Source organism: Syngnathus floridae, chromosome 12, assembly GCF_059516105.1.
Source record: "Syngnathus floridae isolate MCC-2025c chromosome 12, RoL_Sflo_1.0, whole genome shotgun sequence".
NCBI lineage: Eukaryota > Metazoa > Chordata > Actinopteri > Syngnathiformes > Syngnathidae > Syngnathus > Syngnathus floridae.
In genome coordinates this window covers 1,781,389-1,802,565 of record NC_142424.1, presented here as the reverse complement: position 1 = coordinate 1,802,565, position 21,177 = coordinate 1,781,389, and the positions used below count along the sequence as shown (strand labels likewise).

The following is a 21,177-nucleotide window of genomic DNA, read 5'->3' as shown; positions in this document are numbered from 1 at the left end:
TTTCAAATGTCACATTGACGCCTATTCAAAGAATAACGGCTGCCACTTTTGAAAGACAAACTGCAATCAAATTGGGGAAAGCGATAAACGGGTTGACAGATTTCTCAAAACATGACCTTTGTGAAGCGGACTGCACCGTTTGGATGACTCAAAACTTTCTCCAACTTAGCGTCACCCATGTCACATCATTCAAAATGTCCTTTCCACGTGTGCAAGACTCTCCCTAAGAACCCAGGCTAAACTTAGCTTGCATACAAAGCTTGTCTTAGCCGAGATGAATCACCAAGATACTTTCCTGGACCAGTTACTACTTTCCTATTTGGATGGACATCTTCAAGCGTTTCAGACCAAGCGCAAAAACGTGACAGAGGTGAATCTGCTGCAGATGACGATGAACAATCTGCCTCCAGCAAGAACCAAAATGCGTGGCTAGGACGAGGACGGGACGGGGCGGGGCGGGGCTGGCGTGTCGTGAGGAGTTAAGAGAAAGACGACACAAGATGAAGAAGACACGGCAGACAGCCATCACTGATTCATGGGAACGGGAAGCAGGTTAGAAAATAAATAAATAAATAAAGACCTGGACCCCGCACTGTATGAGTCAAAAAAGCTCACGTCATTAAAAGAATAATAAAATGCATGCCGTACTTCAAATAACAAATGCTTTGAATATTAGGCGAATTTAAAAAATTGCATTTGTGGCTGCTGATGCTTTGTGGGCCCATACAGTGGCGAAGGCGAAGCGCTCGCTCGCTCGCTCGGGTGCGGAGACACGCAAAAGCATGCACGAAGCTTGGCACACGCACGCACGCAGGCGCTGGCACTGGCACGCACACACTTACCCCTCGCCTCAGGCTCCGCAGGCAGTGCATTTTGGGCTTGGAGGCCATGAAGTCGTTGAGGCGGTGCGAGAGGGGCTCCTTGTGCTGCTTGGGAGATTGGGAGTCGGCAGAGGGTGAGGGCGGGGAGGAGGCCGGGGGGGCGGGCGGGGGCTGCCGGGGGGACGTTAACAGGGACATAAACTACCGGTAAGAAAAACATAGAAGAAGAAAAGGGGGGCCAGAATCCCAACGGAAGGAAAAGGAGGGAACACAAAAATCAATAAGCCTCCTGGACACCATCCAAAAAATGAAATCCAACATAACATGAGGGTGTCATCGTGTGAGAAGAAAGAAAAAAACAAACGCAAAAGAAGACAAAGCGTTAAAGCAAGCAGCCATCGCAGCCCGAGCGCATGCAGGCGGCCATTTTGAGCAAGTCTGGCAAAAGTCATGCCGTGAGCTGTGATGATGTCATTCCCAGAAAGTAAAGCCAAACACTATCAGGTAGCGCAAAAAAAAGAAAACGACCATTCTGATGCTTTTGTGCTCGTACAGTAAGCCCCCGCGATTCACGAGAATCAACTCCAAACACTAATACGATTTCATTCAAACATTTTAAAAATAAAAAGTCAAATGATTTGGCGCTAGGACAGCTAGAATAAAAAGTACAACCTGAGATTTGATCATACGTACTACTTTCCTCATGATTCTTTATATAAGTGCATTTTTTTTTTAACAAATCGCTTTCACCCAAAAAATAATCGTGAATAAGTGGGGCATGACTCTCATACACACCATATGAAGGACACTCATTCTAAAAATACCCAAAGGTGACATGAAAGCCTCGAGAGGAAGAAAAAAAAAAACGACCAGCCCGCAAGTCAGGTATCACTGCTCGAAGTGGACAGCCAGCGAGTCAGTCGGTGGAAAACAAGAGTGAGGCGGTGGCGGGTGAATTATTACAGAGTGGCAGGAAACGCATTAGTGTGTGTTACAGACGGGACGGACGCTCCACGTCGGTGTGTGTGTGGGCGGGGAGGGAGGGGGGGATTATAAAGCAGCATCAAAACACGGCGGGAGACAGTTTCTGAGAGTTTCTGCTGCGTGCGTGCGTGCGTGCATGCGTGTGCTACCTTGTTTTTGTTCTTGATGAAAGGCCAGAGTTTGCCTTTGCTTTTGCCGGTGGGCCTCTCGCGGACCTCCCCCCGAGAGTTGCTCAAGCTGGTTTCCGACACCGCCCTCTTCATGGCCTGCTCGTAGTCCTCGAACTCCACGTCCCCCGGCGGCTCAAAGCCGGACTTGTACGACTCCACGACCTGCTTGGAGTCCTGCAAAAACACACGTTTTGATGAGAAAATTTCATTTTGCATGGGGTGGCCAAACATTTGTCCCCGGGCTCATCTGTCAAAGTGTATCGTAACACGGCGCTGTCTGCTTCCTGCGATTCTCCGACTAATCGGCGGAGTCAACAGATGCCCAGCGGCGTGTTTACAGCCGGGCTGATAAGAGCCAGAGAAGAATAGGGCACAACTGGCTCAATGTGTCAAGGGTGACGAAAACCCCCAGTTGCGGGAAGGGGAAACATGAATCAGCCCGACACGGCATTCAAGTCAAGCCCATTTGGTTGGTTCTGAAAATCAAAAGTGGCGGCCAATTGAAAGCACATGACAGGCTGGCGCCGTGCCAGGTGGAAAGCACGAAATCTCCCTCGGGAAACCTTTTCTTCACGCGGCCGGCATATGACTCGCCGACCGATTCGACACACTTTTTGTTTTTTTGTCGCCTCACCGTTTTGGCCTCGATGGCCTCGGCCGCCTTGCTCATGCCGTCCAGACACTTTCCCACGATGGGGATGACCTGCCGGTCCACGTCGGCGAAGGTCCTCATGCACGTTCCTAACCTCTCAATGCGCTTCTCCTCCATGTCTTGGAGTTTCTGTCGACCCAAAAAAAATGAGTGTTTACAGCAGAGTTGAAACTATTTAAAAAAAATAAGGAATGTCTTCGGTACCTGGAAGATGTTGGGTATGATGGTGTAATAGTGTTCGTTCTGCTCCTGGTTGAACTTGTGCAGGTAGGACGAGTAATCGCCCTTGCTGTCGGCCGCCATCTGGTGCCTGACCTGAGCGTGCTGCCGCGCCTGAACAAAAACAAAAATAAAAAAAAATATATATATATATATGTTGCTACGACAGCTATCAAAACACAGCTGGAGCACAGAAACATGAATTGCTATTTTATTGTGTGTACATACAAGCACATGCAGACTTTATGTATTCTCAGAAGAATTTGTAGAAATGATTCTATTATTTTACAAATTATTATAGATTTAAAAAAAAAACTCAGTTGGACCCCATTAAAAAAATTGCCACTCTTGCCTCCACATCACAATGAATCCTTTTTTTTTTTTTTTTTGGCCGTCTGTGTAATCTTGGTCCGGTGGGATTTGAAGTTAATTTGGCTAATTTGACATTCATGATGATCAAGTGCAGCAGGAGCAGATTTATTCCAGATCGCAGCAGATGGAGATTATCTCAGCGTGTGTGTGAGCAGCTAAACTTGCGAAGCATGTCCGTTTCAACTGCGCAACACAAACCCGACATCACTTGCCAAACTGCTCAGCGCGCTTTGACGTACCAAAAGTGTTGAATGTCGAATAAGGGGGGAAATATGAGTTGAGCTAGCCGTGTTTGAGTGCCATGCATTTTTCTTTTGAAATTTTACAGACACACACACACACACTGACGGACGGATAAGCAACAGCCGACGTCATGGATTCCAGCAGGGGAGGCACATCCGCTCCCAATTCCCAAGTGTGGAAGTTACAACCTACGCAGAGGGAAGGTGGATACGGCTAGATGAAAAGAAAAAAAGAAAGTGCATGTGGGAGCATGCAAAGTGCGCTTGCACAACACCGAGGTGTGTCGCCACGGAGACCAAATCGCCATTTCCTGACAGCCGACGTGTCACATATGACAGATTTCAAAATCACCCTGATTTTTTGCACAGGTAAAAAAAATAACGACAAAGTGCGGCAAGCCACGGACGTCCAGACACACAAGGAACTGCCTGGCGCCCACCGCACCTACCTTGAGGGAACTTCGCTTCAAGGCCAGCCATTTCAAAAAAGTAATATACAAACACATAAACACAAAAGAAAGATGGTTAGGCCTTTCCACAGCAAGAAGGAAACAAAAACCAGCCTCGGGGCTGATCTGGGATGCGAGTCTAAACCCCAAATTATAGGCCAGGGAACCATTTGAGGTTTTGGCACGTCCGCGGTGTAAAAAAAAACACAACTGACAACATGACACGTTAATGACGGGAACAGTCACGGGCACCTAACTTGTCAAAACAATAGCACGCGTGCAGCAAAGTGTGTGTGTGTGTGTTCTGCACATCCAGTACTTGAGTCAAAGCCAAGAGCAAACAAAAAAAAAGTCACAAGATGACTTAATGGTGATGAAGTGTGGTGGAATGGTTCTGACTGTCAATAAAAATGGCTGCCATAGAGAGATGAGATCTCAAAGACCAAGAGGATGGTTTTGCAAAGGTCCAAGTTAGAGCCCGGGACCCCCAGGTTGAGAAGCGGTGACTCAGCATTTTCTAGACAACTCATATGATGTTATTGTCGTCACGGCGTGGGCTCACTAATGATGTGCGATGCACGAGGCTTGCGTAAACGCCTCCACTGTGGACAGCAGACAACGCGGCTCTTGTTTGGCCAAGCCCGCTCGCTCGCTCGCTCCGGGGCTCTGAGCTGTTTGTGTCCATTGAGCAGAAAGGCTATTTATCCGCCGGCCCGTATTTGCATAATAATCGGCTCCGAATTGTGTCAACTCTTGAGTCGTGCAGGCGAGTCAGAGGACTCTTTGGATTGGATGTCAAAACAGGAAGTGGCAAGTCGAAGCCGGGAAGGAGGCCGGACGGCCGGCGACGGAGCTCGACGTACCTTTTCCACGTCGGCCTTTGTCACGTTGATGTCGGCGTCCATCTTGTCAAAGTACTGCTGCGCTTTGTCGGCCTCTTTGCAATCCCGCTCAAACTTCCTTTTGCACTGGAAACAAAATTGTCATTAATGATGCATTTTTTGTAATTAATATGTGTTGGAAATTTTATTCTACCAATTACTGGAATCAGCATCCCGAAAATATTTTGTGACGATTCAAAATGTCAATGCGGCGCCAAGGCGACCTTTTAACCAAGCATGCTAATGAGTGTCTGCAATGCGTCACGGCAAGTTTTTTCTACGCAACGCGGGTCATGTTATGACATGACGAGGTTAGACATACGTTCATAGTGGCGTAAAAATAAGCATTGGTGCAAGCCGGCGTCGACGGCCCCTCCCGGGCAACAATCGCCAGTTTGTCGGCCTATCAGCCTCACAAAGAAATCATTGAACGCAACTCGTGCTCATTGTAGGGAGGGGGAGGGGAGGCACAGATAAGACCCGCCGTTGCTCTCCACTAAAACAAATAGATGAGACACGGCCGCATCCGAGTCGGTCACACTCTGGACATTTGCGACTCATTCAAAGTTGGAGTCGTGACAATTTTTGGTCAAGAACGATTATTTGTGTGTGTTGTCGGTCGTCATCGCAACGCTGGTCTTTAATTAAAAGCAAACTTGAAATCTGTGCTTGACGTCACTCACCGACTCGAGCTGTTTCCACGAGCTCTCGATGTGCTGCTGCGCTTTGCGGCCATCGTGGAAGTGCTGTTGGAAGACCAGAAGAAGAAGATGTTGATGACGGCGACATTTGTCACTAATGATATTTGGTGAATGTTTTGAGATTATTTGGAGAAATCTACTGGATTGACACGGCCAATTTACCATAACAATAGTCACACTTCCCTTTCCACTGAGTTTCAAGGGAAGCTGGTTAAAATAAGGAAGTGCTTGAATGTTTCAGAGGAAGTACTCCAATGCGTGCCCAAGCCCCAGGGGTCCCGTCATGTGTCTATTTTTTGTTTTTGTTTTCAGCCGCGAGGCCTTCACATTTCCAACAGCACGAGAAGACGACTTCATTCCCGTGAGCCAATGGTTCCCCATGACGACGCTTGTGGAAAATATTCGACATCCGGTTGGCTTCCAAGACGGCCGTCATCGCGACCCGAAGCCTCATGGCAAGACAAACCCGGTACTCTTTCCACAAAGGAATCCAAGCGGCTTTCAGGTTATCAGACGGCAGCCGAGGCGTGCGGGAATGCGCCGGTGCCAACGATTTTTCTTTTTGCTCTTCGTCCAACAAAGAAATTGTTTACGCGTGTGTCAGGGGGGGAAAACAGAACACTCTGTCATGTCCAAACTTTTTCCCAAATAGAAAAAGGGGCTATTAATTAGAAATAGTACACATCTGAATTTTCTAACAAGACTGATAAGTGATCCATGACGTGCTTCACAGGAATGCACCCCCTCCACACACACACACACACACTCCTGCCCGGTTGGCTCCACACACAATAATCAGTGTAAACAGCCACAAATCATAGAAGAAACGAGGGTGACTCAAAAAAGGCCAGCTAGTCTTGGATCTTGACTGTGGCTCACATTCAGCACCTTGGGGTCATATCGGTTTACGCTTCAGCTGTCTTAGTCTTGCTAGTTTTTGACTCAATCTCGTCTTAACTTGGTTGATATGCTCTCTTGCTATTCTTAGTCTGTGTGCGGCGGCCTCTTTTTGCGCTTGCAGCTTCCCCAGCACCGGCCCAAAGATGTCTTACATACATACATTGTGGTTTTCAGCTGACTTTTGGCTAAATGCGTACTTCCTAAGTGAGTAAGATGTCATCTCTCGAACTGGTTCCAACTGGTCGAGCGCAACGGATAAAGCGCTAAATGCCGAGTCGCGTTAAAGTAGTTAATGGAGATGATGGAGACGTAAGCCTGAGATCAGCGGCCTGTTTTGCTGACTCAACAACTTTGAATGGCTCCTCAGAACACTCGTACTGCGCAAATAAAAAAAAGCCTCGCTGTCCAATCCGATCACAAACACAAGTTCAAGACTTAAGTTGAACTTGGATCTCTAGTTTAGCTCGTTCCAATCAATACTGAATACGTGTCTAAAAATGTGTTTTCAGAGCCTTTTTTTGTTTGGAAGTATTTTGGTGTCATGACAGGAGAGTTAAGATTGTTTTTGTTAATTTGCTAAAGGAATGTAAAGGGTCGATTTGACCCCATAAGAGGCGGGTTAGAATTTTATAGCAGTTTAGCAAATAATTTGAAGGTCTCAAATTGAACCGAAACATAACGAGTGTTTTTTTTTTTTTTTGCGATGTCAAACAGGTCAACTTGACCTGCAACATAACAGGTGCTTTAAGATGTTTTCTTTTTAAAAAAAAATTACTTTTTTGCTGCATTTATGTTTATAAAATTGAACATCAGGGCGTCTATTGGATGCACGACTTAACAGGGGAATTAAATGAAGCAAAGCAGAGAAGAGCTGTGGGAAAATCCCCACAAGTGACACTGGACGGAGAACGTTCCAACTCCAATCCGGCCAAAAGAGCAGGAAAAGGACATGATTGGTGGAGGGGGCTTCACAAAAGCTCCCCCCCCCCTGCCCTGCTCCCCCTCCCCCAGCTATGGAACAACATGAACAAAGTGTCACATAAAAAGTGATGGCTAGCCGTGACCCCGGGCAACATGTCAACATGCACTTAAAAAAAAAAAAGGGTCAGTGTTGCTTTGAAAAAGAGCCTCTGCTTTGACTTTTTTTCCACTCCAGTTCCCTCAGCTGGGGGCTTCCGTGATACCAGTTACCCACGTGACTTTTTTTTTTAAACATTTTCCAGCCGGTCACATTTCGCTTAATAAGAGCAGACACGTTAGCGATGACTAACAAGCATCAGGTCGGCAACTCCTTTGCGCATCACGTTTAGCCGACCGTCGGTGACGTCGGGCAGGCTTCTGGGCGAAGCTATATTTACTCGAGCGCGACCTCAGCGCGGGGTGAGTGAGGCGTGCTCCCAAATTCATTCTCTCTGCTACGTGCAAATCTGCTGCATTTTTGCCATACAAAAAAAAAAAAAACACGACCGAGACGACTCACCGACTTCCTCTCGGTCTTGAGATCCTGCAGGTAGCGCGAGAGCTCGGTGATGATCTGCGACGTCAAGTTCTCGGCGATCACCTCGTGCTGCCCGGCGTAGTCGTTGAGCTCGTTGAGCGTGGTCAGGAAGGCCTTGCAGAACGTGTACCTAAAGCCACGGCGGGCGTAGCGGGTGACGTGTCGTTTCAAAAGAGTGACAGACGGCGTTCACCGTGCGGCTCTTACTTGCTCTCCTCCTCTTCCCGCGAGTTCTTCTTGGGTTGGTACTTCTTGGATAAATTCCTGTGAGATTCATTTCATCTTTGTTAGGCACATGAATTATTTGAGTGGTTCCAGACCTAGGAACATTACAATGCGGCAGTTTTCCAGACATGACGGGTATTGTGACACAGGCCTTGCGGAGCTGTCAGAGCGCCTCGGCTACGACATCTCCATCCGCCTCGTCGGGTCATAAATCATCCGCCCGCGAGTCCCCCGGGGGAGGTCAAACGCGGAACCAGTCACCAGAAACAAACACACTGGCTTCTCAGACGCGCCCTTGTTGCGAGTCGGGCTGAGCGGCACGAGACGGGAAATGCTACATGGCCTAATAAGGATAATGGAATGGACGTTACCACTTAAGGGAGGGGAAAAATATGTATCAATAATAAATATTGGAAGGGGCGAGCTCTCCATATAGCTGCTCTTCATCCTGCTTAATGTGCCCTTATCCCTGATGATGCCCTGCTTACACTGTTGCTAGGCAGATTTAACCATCCTAGTCTTCCCCCCCTATCTTTCTTGTCTAATTTTAGCACCCAGGTCACCATTCAGTCATTCCAGGCCAGATGTCACAATTGCTTGGAGCTACTTAAGGAAACGTGTGAGAATAAAAGGTACTAGTCCTGGTTGTCACCGGGCCACTGTGGACTGGAATGTATAGCCTGGACCGGAGCATTGTGCATGTTTACACCACTACAATTGGAAGAGGATTAGATGTGGATTAGTGCGGCGTGTGCGGTTGCTATGGGAGGGAACAGATATACTGCATGCTGTAGTCCTTATTATCGCTTTGTATACTTGTTAACGGGTCATTGTTTAACTGCAAAATCGATTCATATGCAACTACAAATATATTCATGTGACAAGAAAATAGGAGGAGTTATGTCACAATTCCCCCCCCCCAAAAAAAAACATTTTTACCAAAATAATGACTAATTTAAACAGAATAAAATCATAACATTGTTATTTGAAGTAAATAAAGTAATTAAATTCCATCATTGGGTTTTGTTGCTAGGGAAATACGGGCTAGTGTGTGAATCAATATTGCCAGTTCTCTTTAAACATGACTAATATGTGTGTGTGTTGTAATCCCCCACTATGTCGGGCTGCTCATACACTCATCGCCTAGTGGGGGGCTGGACACTTGTGGTTGGCGGAACGCAAATCTGGGTCAGACCTAGGGGGGCATACATAAGGCTGATACCTACGTGTCGCCATGGAAACGCGCAAGCACCGCCCTCACAACCCACATCACGCCACACACAGATAAAATGCCTTTCTCTCACTTGACGTCAACAACACACAACAGTCGTGCATGTCATTTCCTGTTTCCAAAATTCTCATTACACTTATCAAAGTTAATTTGTCATTTAAAAAAAAAAAAAAAAGAAAAAGAACTCCTGCTCAAGTACTCACCTAATTTGTTTGGCATAGTTGATTTCGATCTCGGACCTCTCCTTGACAAATTTGGCGTACTTCTCCAGAAAGTCGATCCCCCACTGCGTATGCTTCTCCAAGTTGTCAAATTGATCCTGCAGGAAAGACGGACATCACCAACTTTTAGATGCCAATGTTGGAGGCCCACAAACAAATGTAGTTGGACGAGGGACCTACAAACGACACGCTAAGCATTAGCATACATGTTTATTATTTTTGTTATTTCCCACCACAATCGCACATTTGCTCGAGCAATGAGCAACCGGTGTTTGTTTTCCACTCGCAGCGTGGGAAAGCAGAAGAAACCAAATCCACGAGCGTACTCACAACACTGTCGCTATATTTTTGCAGAGAGAAACACGTTAGCTTGGCGTGGCTCTGGCAGCTCCCCATCCTGACATCTAACACATCTGGAGCGTCCGCTCGATACATTCGTGACCCGAGCCTGCGGGCGACGTTGACTGACTGATGCAGGAAAGTGTGTTTTGTGACACAGGAAGTCGCTGCAATGTGTGTGTGTGTGACAGCGTTTCCACACATCTCGCGTCAAGAACTAGATTGCTTTAAAGGGTGCACCATTTTTAGTAGACCAAGTTTTTGTAAACTTTGATTGATTCGGTCTCTCTTTGACCGCTACATTAGTTAGCCACGACGTGTACATGTCCAGTCATCGGATGTCGGATGAAATGGCCTTCACCGCAGAAACACTCAGAAGGTGGGGAACAAAAGATAACGCCTTGAGTGAGACGGGAGTTTCCGGACAGCTTTTGTTTGCTCGCTTCAATGGGCAATCACTCATCACGGGAGTCACTCGGCGGACCAGATCACTGCAGACCACTTGAAAAAAAGTCGTCTCGTTTGAAAAGTGCTACGCAAATTGAGGTCGGCTCCGCGTTGTTTACTTCGTCTGACCTGATACAATTGTTTGTTTTCTCTCTCCTTTGAAACCTCTGAGGGATCCCTGAATCTAAAATTTGAGAACCCATGATTAATCAACACACGCACACAATATATAATGAAAAGCACTACTTTGCGCCTAACCGGAGTTACCCTTTTTTGCAACGGCACCATCATCTCCCGTTTTCCTCTGGTGAAGACCCAAAACTCAGGTTAGTCCGAGACGGCGTCCGTCCGCAGGAGCATATCCGGTTGGGAACCGTACCCGTTGCGATAAGGAGTTCTTCCCGATTGTCGGGCAGAGAACGCCGGTAGAGTCCGCTCTCGGGAGTCAAATGAGTAACGCGGCGCCAATGCTACATCGGGCGTAAGGTGCAACGGATGCGATGGCGGAGGAGGTCAGCGAGGGAGTGGAAGAGAAGAAGGGAGGTAGGGACGGAGGAAGGGAGGGAAGAGGGATGGGCGGGATTACACAGGAAAGGGATTACAATTGAGGGGGGAGAGTTGCCCTTGAACCTCCCATCCCTGCAAACCTTGACCAATGTTTTTTCTCCTTTCAACCAAAATAATAACGTTACAATCCCCAATTTGCTTCATTTTGAGCCAAACTATCCATTTGGCTGAATGTGAAACCTTTCAAAATCACCAAAAAGAAAAAAAACACATTGATTTTTTTCCCTTGTATTGGCGATTTTGGAAAGATAAAAAAAAAAAGATTTCAGCCTGTTATTTCAGCTACCACTCCCCGAGTGGTGCGCTCCATTGTACTCGCCCATCAGGGAAAACAAATACAAGCGCGCAGCTAAGCGTTTTTTTTTTTTTTTTTTTATTATTCGGGAAATGGAAAGAGTTCAAGCTCGGACAACAAAAGGAGCCCCGAGCTAAATATAAGTACACAAGGCCCATGTGACAGCAAGCAAACAAATAGGCGCTTGTTGAAGGATCAGCCCGCTGACCCACAGGACACGGATTAGGCGTCGTAGAAAAACGTGGCGTAGCGCCACCTCATCGCGGCTAATGCACGTTATTTAGCCTCCGCTGCCCAGGGAATATTGATCTGCTCCAGCCAGATAACAGGAGTGCTCCTCCTTAAAGAGCGCCAATGACTCAATCACATATGATGCAATCAGGCCTTCAGGGTGCTTACTGGGCTAATTTCTCCAACCTTTCCAGGTTTTGATTGATCTGATTTACTTTCTCATCTGCTCCTTTCACAAAAACCTGTTACGTCAACGCAAAGCAGATGTTCCGACAGCGTCCTTGGGTCTGCGGGGGTGGAGCCCCGAGGCCTATTATTAGGAAGACAAAGTATGGCAGAAGATTTGATCATCAGGGGGGACAAAAGACAAGCTGACGATGCTACGAAGCCACGTAAACCTGCTAGCGAGGCTCACGTCACCTGCTAGCTTGGCTGAAAATCATCAAGAGGAAAACTCTTGTCCACATCTCCTCCATTAAGGCTGTCTTCACATTTCTGCTAGGCCGCTTCAGTGCAGCAGGCCGTGGGCGATCGCAAACGCGGACAAATATTTGGCGGACATGCCGAGCCCTCTCTTCCGACACACACGGCGCTTTGTCCGAGGAAGCGGGGTGGAATAATGTTCCCGTAGCCCCGAGTAACCTCCTCGCAGGGGAACAAGGGTCGGAGAGAAACAGCCACGAGTGCCAGAATGAGGAGCTTTGGCCAAATTGGACAGCTATCGGGAAAAACTAAAGGATGTTGATGTGGAGGAATATTTTTAAAAACAATTTTAATCTGCCTCTTGTGAAAAAGTCGTTTCTTGGGAATTTTCCCGTTCAGTTGGTTAAGTTAAAGCGAAAAACCTCGAGCAAGGAGCAGCTGTTTGCTGACCTTAAAACGAGCGGCCGTTTGCATGCCGCGCGGCTATTTATAGCGTCGACGCCTCAGCCCCGGCTGAAACGCAAGACTGCGCTCGTATGACGAACGCCTGCAAAACCAGAGGCGCTTGAAAGCAACGTGACTCACGCTAACTGGAAGCCTCGACGACTCATCCGGTTCCTTTCAGATTCTACCTCCAATCAATCAATCTCAAACTCGGCTCCAGAAACCCGTGAGCCGTTAAGAGAGTCTCCAAAATAATTAGCAATAAATAATCCTGCAAGTATATCTTGTGCCCTGGCATAAAGTGGATTAATCACGGTTGTTATCTTTTGAATTCAATGGTGAACTTCTGATTGGCTGCCTGGCGCTCACTCACGGTGCTGGTCATCTTCATTTGGAGAAGCACCTGCAGGTACTCTTGGTAAGGACTCAGCTTTCGCCCGACCTTCTCGGGTTTCACCGAAGGGCTGTCCAGGAAGATAAAGAACTCGCTACTTCGGCGCAACATGACGCAACCAAAAATGTTATGTTTTAAAAGATCCGAGAGAGTCAGTCCATCTTTGGTCAGGAGCAAAAAAAAAGTGTGGAGGGCGAACAAGGAGTAAGAAAATTAAAATGAGCAGAAATTTATCGGATTACGACACCTAGCCAATGAGTGGCCGGCCGCTCTTCGCTCGATGGATTAAAGCCGCTTGGCCTTCAAGTACACATCGGCCATTGTTGCGGCTGAGCTGTTTTTCGTTCCTCCGCAGGAACAAAGCTCTTTAATGCTTACACAACAGATTGTCTGCAAATACTAAATGTGCTCAAGTTGAATAAATGTTATTCGAGGAAAGACCATCGTCACTTTACCTTAAGCTGCTGCTGTTTGAGGAGACTTTCCACCTTATCCATATTGCCCGAGCGACAACCAGACGACACGACACAACACTCACGGGCTGGTCAAAGCATCAAAAAGAGTTCCTCTCTAATTCCCAGTTCTTTGGAGAAGTGAAATTTTCAAGGTGAGTCAACAGAGAAAGGTGAACTGATAACGTTCACATGCGGAAGCTACTTTTGCCGACGGCCGACGATAGAAAGCAAACTAAATCCCTTTCCGTCGCACTTGCCCAACGCTTTAAGTGGTTGCCCAGTTCGACATTCTACAAATGTGATGTCACAGTAGCTCTGGATTTGGAATTAAGATTTTGCAGCTGCTCGAGTGGAAACATTCCTTTTTGTTTTTTTTATCCGGAGTCTATCTGGTGAATTTACAAGGCCGATTGTCGTAATTTTATGGCAGTAAGTGAAGGCCCGTTTTTGACAGCCGGGTACATTTGGTGGCCATTTTTTTTTCTTCTTCTAGCCAATCTCCCCAATTTTTCGATGAAACGGCAACCGCAAATCCTCTATGTTGCTTCATAAGCGTGCTTGCGGGAAATTGCGAAATCCTGCTTGACGCTGACATTACTTCCTCAAAGATTAGTCGGTTTCCTAATCACAAGGTAGCGGGCATCTTGTCAAAAAAGACACATGAAATCAAATCGTGTGAGGCGTACAGAGCCACTGAAATCTCTTCAGCTATGTTTTCGGCTTGTTCCATGCACGGCGAGTTACTCAAGTGCACCTGCGGACGGCAACATCCTGCTCGCGCTCTGCAGGAAGCCGCGGTCGCCGTCGTTATGTTTCCGTTTGTTCTCATTTGAGCGGACGGGGCAAAAAAAAGTAAACACGGTCTCCAATGACAACCACACGTGGAGCATTGGCGCGCCCGGTTTCGGATGGCCGCGACAGGTGTCGGCCGTCGGCATCTGGATGTAATACAATTCCGTCTGTGCGAGAAGCTCAGTACAGTGGAGGAAATGTTTTCCAGATTTCAGGCCAGTGTGGAAGTCTGAGAAGTAGCTCCAGGCTTTGTTGTACCGATGTAAAAAAAAATACACGGACTTCAGAGAGACGAGGCAAAGAATGCGGCTTTTCTCTCTGAACTTTGCACCAGGTGAATTACTGGCAAGGGAAGGAGGCTCTGCTTTCCCTCCCGTGTGTCCCCCAGTTAGAAAAATACATCCCGGACGGACTTAACTATGTCCAGGCCTCCTCCTGCTCCCTGGGAGGGAACAAAAGATTGGATTTTGGAGTTGACTTAAGACCCCGGCTCACCTGCAAACCGAATCACGACAAGGCTTATCGAAAAGCATGGATGGAAGAAATACTGAGACGCTTTTAAGACGAGGCCGTAGCGGGGGGTTGACATCCCGTGTAGCGACTTGCAAGCATACCAACGCTTGTCACCGTGCGCGATGAATCCCGCAATGACAGGCCGCCCGCTAAGCTTTTCCACAACAAACCCAGGAACGCCACAATCCTCGCCACCTCTTATTATCATCTTGTTTGTCACGATGGAGACCCGAATGGCCGAAAAAAAGACAAAAAGAAGCTAATGAAAGGCTTGCCGGTGTGACACAACAAGACGGGAATGTGTTGGAAGGGATTTAATGCGCACCTGTAGAAAAGCCTGAAAACCACCTGGAGCGCTCCGGTGGCGTGTCAACACTTTGTAATTATTCATCAGCCGTGTATGACGGTCACAAACAATCGTGGAAGATGCAGCAAGCTTGTTGATTTCAAAGCACCTCAATTCGGTACCAAGCACTACTTTTGTCTTAAAGCTCAACTCACTTCTAGTTCCTTGAAAGCAAGATGTCAGGAAGTAGAGTCCATTTGCATTATTGACGGTGTAGCTTTGAATGTTTTGATGGTATGATGCAAATTTCTGTCATGTTTGTGAAGTTATCTTTGAACTCGAGGCTAATTTGAAAAAAATCATAGCTCAAAAATCATATCTGCTAGAAAAATGCCAATTGCATCTTTTCTTAAACTCTTGCGTTTTGAAGGACTATCATGTTTGGGAAATCTTGTCACTCTTTCAGAAGCAGGCCTTGATTTTGTCAACAACTGAATTTGCCATGGAGAGCATAAACGGAAGCAGCGGAGAAGCCATAAAAATTCTTTAACAGGCAAGGCAGGTGGGGAGAGAAAAAAAATCGGTTTGCAATCAATCAATACCTGAAACTAGATGGAAAATTTAAACTCTACACGTTTAACACAGCCTTTATGTTGTGATTGTGTATGACTAACGATGACGTAACGCACGTGATGTCTCCACTGGACTTTTTGCAGATGGATACATCTACATCATGACCGCATGATGGTTGTTGTAATAATACCTAATTAACGTGTCGGCCCAAAATGGACGACGACATGAAGACAATATAACGAAGGATGACGTCAACAAATAAAGCAAAGAAGATAAAAACGATCAAAGGCAGCTAGCTATGCTAAAATAAATTAGCTCAAATGCGTTTTATTGGGAGCTAGCCAGGCTAATGATACTGGTTGGATGTGGTTTTTTTAACGTTATATCACCAGGTTCAAAACAAACACTCGGCGGGGAAAAAAAGACAGTAGCAGTAATGATGATAATCAAAGCGAGACTTACCCATAGCTCTGAGCCCCAGCTCATGGTTTCGGGACGATGTCCTCGGAATTAATCCACGACGCGGCTGCTGGGTCTTATTGTTAGGATGATAATGGTTGTTATCACTGGGAGCAATCCACCCCCAAAAGCCTCTTTTTTCTTGCTGTTGTGGTCAGCGTCTCATCTTGAGCTTGCGGATGGATTCTCGTTCAATGCAGCGCTCGCTCGCGCGCGCTCCCGCCTGGACTCAATGACAGCTGCTGTGGTGGTGCGCGTGCACGATGGTGGGCGGCAGGCGGTTGGGGTCCCGCTGAGTGGGCTTCTTTCGTCGTCCTGTTGCAGCAAATAATGCAAATGTTAAAAGTCTCCTCGCAGATGTTTTCACGTGAAGTGAGGCTTGAAAGGAAAGCGGGAAGGACGGCGGGGGTGCAGCGAGAGAGGAGGAGGAGCACCCCCCCCTAAGGACACACCCACCCACCCACGAACCAAGGCAGATGTTTCATTGAATGACACCCCCCAGTGGGCTTAACAACTTTTCACATCACTTCTTTTTATGGCCTCATTATCTTCAATAGAATACTTGATACACACACTGACATACACTGAATTACACATCCCTGTTTGAATTTAACGTAACGCATAAGCAGCATATTCTTCTGCATAAAAAAATAGTAGATGTAGAACATGTTTACACATCCCTGTTTGAATTTAACGTAACGCATAAGCAACATATTCTTCTGCATATTCAAAGTCATTCAAATATACATTGCACGCATTGGGGTCGGAAGCGCGTGCTTGGGACAGACCAATCACGCGCGTCTTCAATATTTAAAAAAATCTTAAGATTCTTCAGTAAAATCAAGACAAGCTCTTACATTATTATATATGCATTCAGGAACGATTATGAAACCTGGAAAACTCTGAGAAACACTGGAAAACTTTGAGTCTGTGTGTGACGTCACGAAAACTACTTCCGGTAAAAAAAGCAAGACTCCCGGTGCGTACGAATGACGTATTTACCCGAAAAGCTTCTCCAGAGTTTTAACCTCTGGTGGAAGTGGACTTGCAACAAATAGAAGTCGTCCGTCATGTGGCGCCGCGTCGTTTTGTCGTTGCCGCCGCTATTGTTGCTGTACTCGGCCAGTTCGGCGGCAATCGAGCCCATCAGCACCAGCATCGCAGTGGGCATGGCGGCCGCTTTGACGGGCTTTTTAGCCAGCTACCAGAACATTTTCTACTATTTTCACGAGAGCTGCCGCCCCGAGTGGATCGCCTTCAATAGAACAGGTGAGAACAAAGACATGACTTGCTCGTTTTACTGTTTACGTCCTTCTTCTTGACACACAAACAAACAGTGGGAGGGGCCTATGGTTTTTTTTGTCGCGGGTTGATGACGTAGGCGGAAGTGTCCGGCAAGAAAGCGAGCTTTTCACTTTTGATTTGAGCGCTATGTCCGTTTATCGAGCGCATCAAGTGTTGAAAATCGGCGTTCGACAATGAAAGCCGCGCGCGCATGTTTGTGGCTGCACGCTTTGTCGACTGTTGCGGTGCTGGCCGCTGCTTTTGACCCAATCACGACCACCGTGGCGGTCAGCATAGGCGCCGCGTTGAGCCGAACTCTTTATCAATATTTACTCGAGAGCTGCAATTCAAATTGGATCGCCTTCAATGCCACAAGTGAGACTCACCTTTTATTATGCATGACCTTTATTCTCCTAAAATACTACCAAAACTCAAAACAAACCAATACAAGACTGGGAAAATATTTCTCATAGTTCTCTAACGCCATTCTTGGGGGCTGGATGTTAGTGAAGTGGGCATGTATGTAAACGAGCATTGTGTGCGCAGGTCTGGAGGAAGACCTTAGTACCAAACTGTTTGGGCAGCACCTGGCATCGCACATCATCACCAAGGCAGTGAGTGGCTTCATGAACAACCCCAAACCCAAGAAGCCGCTGGTGCTGTCTCTGCACGGCTGGACCGGCACGGGCAAGAACTTTGCCAGCGCCCTCATTGCGGAGAACATCTACAAAAAGGGCATGGACAGTAATTATGTGCACATCTTTACCGCCGAGCTCCACTTTCCGCACGCCGGCCAGATGGACACCTACAAGGTACGATGAGCAAAATTGGGAATACATCTCTTAAATAGGTTTGGTATTTTTACCTGGCATTTTGTTCTTGCCGTTTGTTGCTGCAGACTCAACTGCAGCAGTGGATCAGAGGCAACGTGAGCAGCTGTGCTCATTCCATGTTCATCTTCGACGAAATGGACAAAATGCATCCGGGCCTGATTGACAGCATCAAGCCCTACTTGGACTACTACGACAAGGTGGACGGCGTCTCCTACCGCAAAGCCATCTTCATCTTTCTCAGGTCAGACCCACAGACTCAAGACTACCAAAGAACTTTCAGCTTATGGTGACTTTTTCTTCCCCAAACATCTTTTGTCGCCACAGCAACGCTGGTGGCGAGAGCATCGTGCAGACGACGTTAGATTTCTGGAATGCGGGCAGAAGTCGAGAGGAGATCGAGCTGAAGGACGTGGAGAACTCGCTGGCGCTGTCTGTCTTCAACAACAAGAGAAGTGAGTGGACCAAAACGTGCAGACGCATTGTCTTTTGGCAAAACAACAAGTTGTCCTCCAACTCTTCCGATAGGCGGCCTGTGGCACACGAGCCTGATCGACAAGAACCTGGTGGACTTCTTTGTGCCCTTCCTACCTCTGGAGTACAAGCACGTGGTTCAGTGCGCCGTGGCCGCCATGAGGGCTCAGGGCCTGGAGCCCGACACCGTGGTGGCCGACAAGGTGGCGGCGGACCTGCTCTACTTCCCTAAAGCCGAGCGTGTGTTTTCCGTCAAGGGCTGCAAGACTATCGACAGCAAGTGGGAATACTACACATAGCGGCGGGACCGACGCCGCGCTTTCAGCATCGCCGTGTGAACTTTCCGACGAGCGGGGGGGGGAAAACTGAAGTGGGGTCTCGTGCACTGAACTGAAAAAAAAAAAGTGATTTCCTTTTTTCCTACCATGTGATTTTTAAAAAACGTTTTAGTAACAGATGCTTTAATTCTTTTTTTTTTTTTTTAAGATTTCTCCCAAAAATGAGTCATCTGAAGCAAAAGTGGACATGCTATGTTCCCACTGTCATTAAAAAAAGTCTATAATTGTTTTTTAAGTGTTGGTGACCAGAAATGTCTCATTTATTTTTTGTAAGTAAATTTTTTCAGACGACTTCATTGGAATTGGATCATTTGGGCGCACCTTGATGAATTCAACTGCAGATGGGGGTGGGCATTTTGGAAGCTGAATAATAAACACTGATTTGAGAAAACCTTTGCGATGTATTTATTGTACTTGTGAGATGAGACGGAAACACAAAAAGCCCTTAAAGACAATTTTGGAAGCTGTCATGTGATCATGCCTATCACCGACAATAAACGAGACGTTCCCTTTGAAATTGAACTCACGTGTTTGCTTTAACTTTATTGGTATCAACCGTTGGCACGAGTCACACGTTGACCTCCTTGTGTGTCCGGTATCTGCTTAAATTAAAGTCCTCACACTCAGCACATGTCTTCACCAGGCAGTCTTTAGTTTTGAGTGAGTAAAGAGTCTTAAACCAGAAGGACTGCGTTGATGCAGCCGTCGTTCTCGGGGTTGTTGGTCACCTGCGCGTATTTACCTGAAAGGGTTGGGAAGGGGCAAAACATTTCAATTAGAACATTGACATATGACCTCCAAACCAGTGAGTTTGTCTTCAAAGGACCCCTGAAAATGAAGCCTCAAAAGGCCTTTCCAACCAACAATCAACCTAAAATGGCGACAACATGGCCCGGCCCGAGCTTACCCCACACGACTTTGCCTCCCTGCGTGACCAGGCCCAGCTCGCTGACGTTGACTTCCACCACGGTGCCCTTGGTGATGACCCCCAGCTGGGTGTAGAGTGGCGACGACGGGTTCTTCTTCACACCCAGGATGGGAAGGCAGAAGGTGGCCTTCAGCTCGGGATGCGTCACGTGTGCCTTCTTGAAGCGCAGACCCTGCAACATCCAAACAGTCTTAGCAAACGTACGGAATTGAGGATGCCCGATTTACGTAAGCCATGTGATTTTTAAGTAACAGTCCTCCTATTTGAGTCCAATCTTTGTGACCGACTCACCATCGGTCTGATGAAACGCTCGTATTTGGGGGGTTTGCGCGTGAAGCCGTCGCCCACGAAGCAAACTTTGGTCACCATTCGCTTCCAGGCCTTCTTCTGCCGCTTGCCTGTCCGGATGACTTTCAGCACCTCTGTCTCGCCCTGCGCCCGCACCTTGGGCAACGGCACCTCCCATTTGCCCTGAAAGACGACATCGAGGTCAAAAGAGCGAACGGCGAGGACGAGAAAGGATGACGGCGGCGCTAACGAGACTCACCGCCTTCTCTTTGCGCTTCTGCTTGATCATGTTGGAGAGGACCTTGGCTCTGGTTTGGCCCTCACGGTCCAGCAGGTAGGCGGGCACGGCGCCCTTGGGGGTCTTGTCGTCATCCTTCTGCTTGGTCTTCCTCTGCTCGTGCATTTTGATGCTGAGAATAAAGTGGCACACTTAGAAAATAAACACGCCAACAGGCAGATGTTGAAATCCAGACGGACGGGCTACTCACGTCTTCTTCATCTGGATCTTCTCGGAATGCCGCTGCTTGTGGTAGAGTTTGGCCTTGAGGCCGATCATCTTGCGGGCCTTGTGCGAGCGAGTGTGAGCCTCACGGCTCTCCCTCTTGCGCTTGCGCTCATGGTAGTCCAAGCGGTAGCCATGGCGCTTGCGGTGAAGCTCGATGTGCTCGTTCTGGGGCTGGAAAAGAAATACCAAAAACATTTTCTCAATTCACAATTACAATAAAATTGGACACATTTAATTTTGGGGTTTAACTTGATTAAATAATTTATACATTTTAAAGAAGGAAAAAAAAGTACATTTCAGAGGAGAAAAATATCAGGGGGGTAAAATAATTTCAAAGGAAAATGTCAGTTTTTCCTAAGAAAGTAAATCAATACCTGCGACTTGTTGACTTATTAGACACGGTTAACAGAATAAATAACTTTTTTACTCGGCCTTACAATCACAGAGGAGCAGAAAAAGTCATTTTCCATAAACTTAAACTCGCTTGGTTCAGACAACCACATGGAGGCTAGCTAGCCTTAGCATCTGGTGCTGTTTATCGCGGTAATTATCGCAATACAGTGCTTAACATATCATTCTACTCACCATGTTGTGTTGCGAGTGTTACGATGTTCAGATAAAATTGTTACTGCTGTAAAAAAGTAAACAAGAGGATGTTTTTGTCTGGAGGCTCGGGTTGTTTAGGTGTCGATGCCCCGAGCCGAATTATAGAGGAAGTACGTCACGGTGTTTCTCATCTAATGACC

The 21,177-nt window shown here is 47.2% G+C and overlaps 3 protein-coding genes across 26 annotated transcripts in view; 1 reads left to right on the top strand and 2 right to left on the bottom strand.

Moving 5' to 3' along the window:
- The window catches only part of LOC148389408 (formin-binding protein 1-like), a 24,227-nt gene extending 7,113 nt beyond the window's left edge, over positions 1-17,114 (bottom strand). For 4 of the 23 annotated variants that reach the window (XM_088392220.1, XM_088392224.1, XM_088392222.1 and 1 more), the window contains exons 1-10: positions 9,897-10,050; positions 9,549-9,664; positions 8,097-8,153; positions 7,872-8,019; positions 5,474-5,536; positions 4,773-4,877; positions 2,832-2,960; positions 2,610-2,756; positions 1,955-2,149; positions 843-1,022 (exon numbers count right to left, since the gene is read on the bottom strand). In XM_088392220.1, the coding sequence (XP_088248346.1) occupies positions 843-1,022; positions 1,955-2,149; positions 2,610-2,756; positions 2,832-2,960; positions 4,773-4,877; positions 5,474-5,536; positions 7,872-8,019; positions 8,097-8,153; positions 9,549-9,664; positions 9,897-10,001 (1,245 nt within the window). In that variant the 5' untranslated portion in view covers positions 10,002-10,050. Of the gene's footprint in view, positions 1-842; positions 1,023-1,954; positions 2,150-2,609; positions 2,757-2,831; positions 2,961-4,772; positions 4,878-5,473; positions 5,537-7,871; positions 8,020-8,096; positions 8,154-9,548; positions 9,665-9,896; positions 10,051-10,619; positions 10,882-13,161; positions 13,219-15,787; positions 16,194-16,786 lie in introns of those variants that run through there. The other 19 variants (XM_088392232.1, XM_088392237.1, XM_088392236.1 and 16 more) reach the window with 12 other exon arrangements.
- Positions 16,741-19,232, top strand: tor1 (torsin family 1). Of its 2 annotated transcripts, none has more exons than XM_088392250.1 (5): positions 16,741-17,053; positions 17,615-17,880; positions 17,967-18,142; positions 18,226-18,353; positions 18,427-19,232. In XM_088392250.1, the coding sequence occupies exons 1-5, from the start codon at positions 16,855-16,857 to the stop codon at positions 18,669-18,671; spliced, it is 1,014 nt and encodes a 337-aa protein (XP_088248376.1). In that variant the 5' UTR covers positions 16,741-16,854; the 3' UTR covers positions 18,672-19,232. The 2 variants fall into 2 exon arrangements, with proteins under 2 accessions (XP_088248376.1, XP_088248377.1); XM_088392251.1 differs by lacking the exon at positions 16,741-17,053 and adding an exon at positions 17,152-17,443.
- On the bottom strand, positions 19,092-21,177 carry nsa2 (NSA2 ribosome biogenesis homolog (S. cerevisiae)). Its single transcript, XM_088392252.1, has 6 exons — positions 21,017-21,177; positions 20,415-20,602; positions 20,186-20,336; positions 19,930-20,109; positions 19,618-19,810; positions 19,092-19,452 (listed from the first exon to the last, which is right to left on the bottom strand). Exons 1-6 carry the CDS (start codon positions 21,017-21,019, stop codon positions 19,385-19,387), a joined length of 783 nt encoding a protein of 260 aa, XP_088248378.1. The 5' UTR covers positions 21,020-21,177; the 3' UTR covers positions 19,092-19,384.

Coding starts and splice junctions, on each gene's coding strand:
- tor1 (XM_088392250.1), top strand. CDS start 16,855: ATGTGGCGCCGCGTCGTTTTGTCGTTGCCGCCGCTATTGTTGCTGTAC. Junction 17,881..17,966: donor GCCAGATGGACACCTACAAG/GTACGATGAGCA, acceptor TTGTTGCTGCAG/ACTCAACTGCAGCAGTGGAT. Junction 18,354..18,426: donor TGTCTTCAACAACAAGAGAA/GTGAGTGGACCA, acceptor CTCTTCCGATAG/GCGGCCTGTGGCACACGAGC.
- nsa2 (XM_088392252.1), bottom strand. Junction 20,110..20,185: donor AGAAGCGCAAAGAGAAGGCG/GTGAGTCTCGTT, acceptor GTCGTCTTTCAG/GGCAAATGGGAGGTGCCGTT. Junction 19,453..19,617: donor GGGAGGCAAAGTCGTGTGGG/GTAAGCTCGGGC, acceptor CAACCCTTTCAG/GTAAATACGCGCAGGTGACC.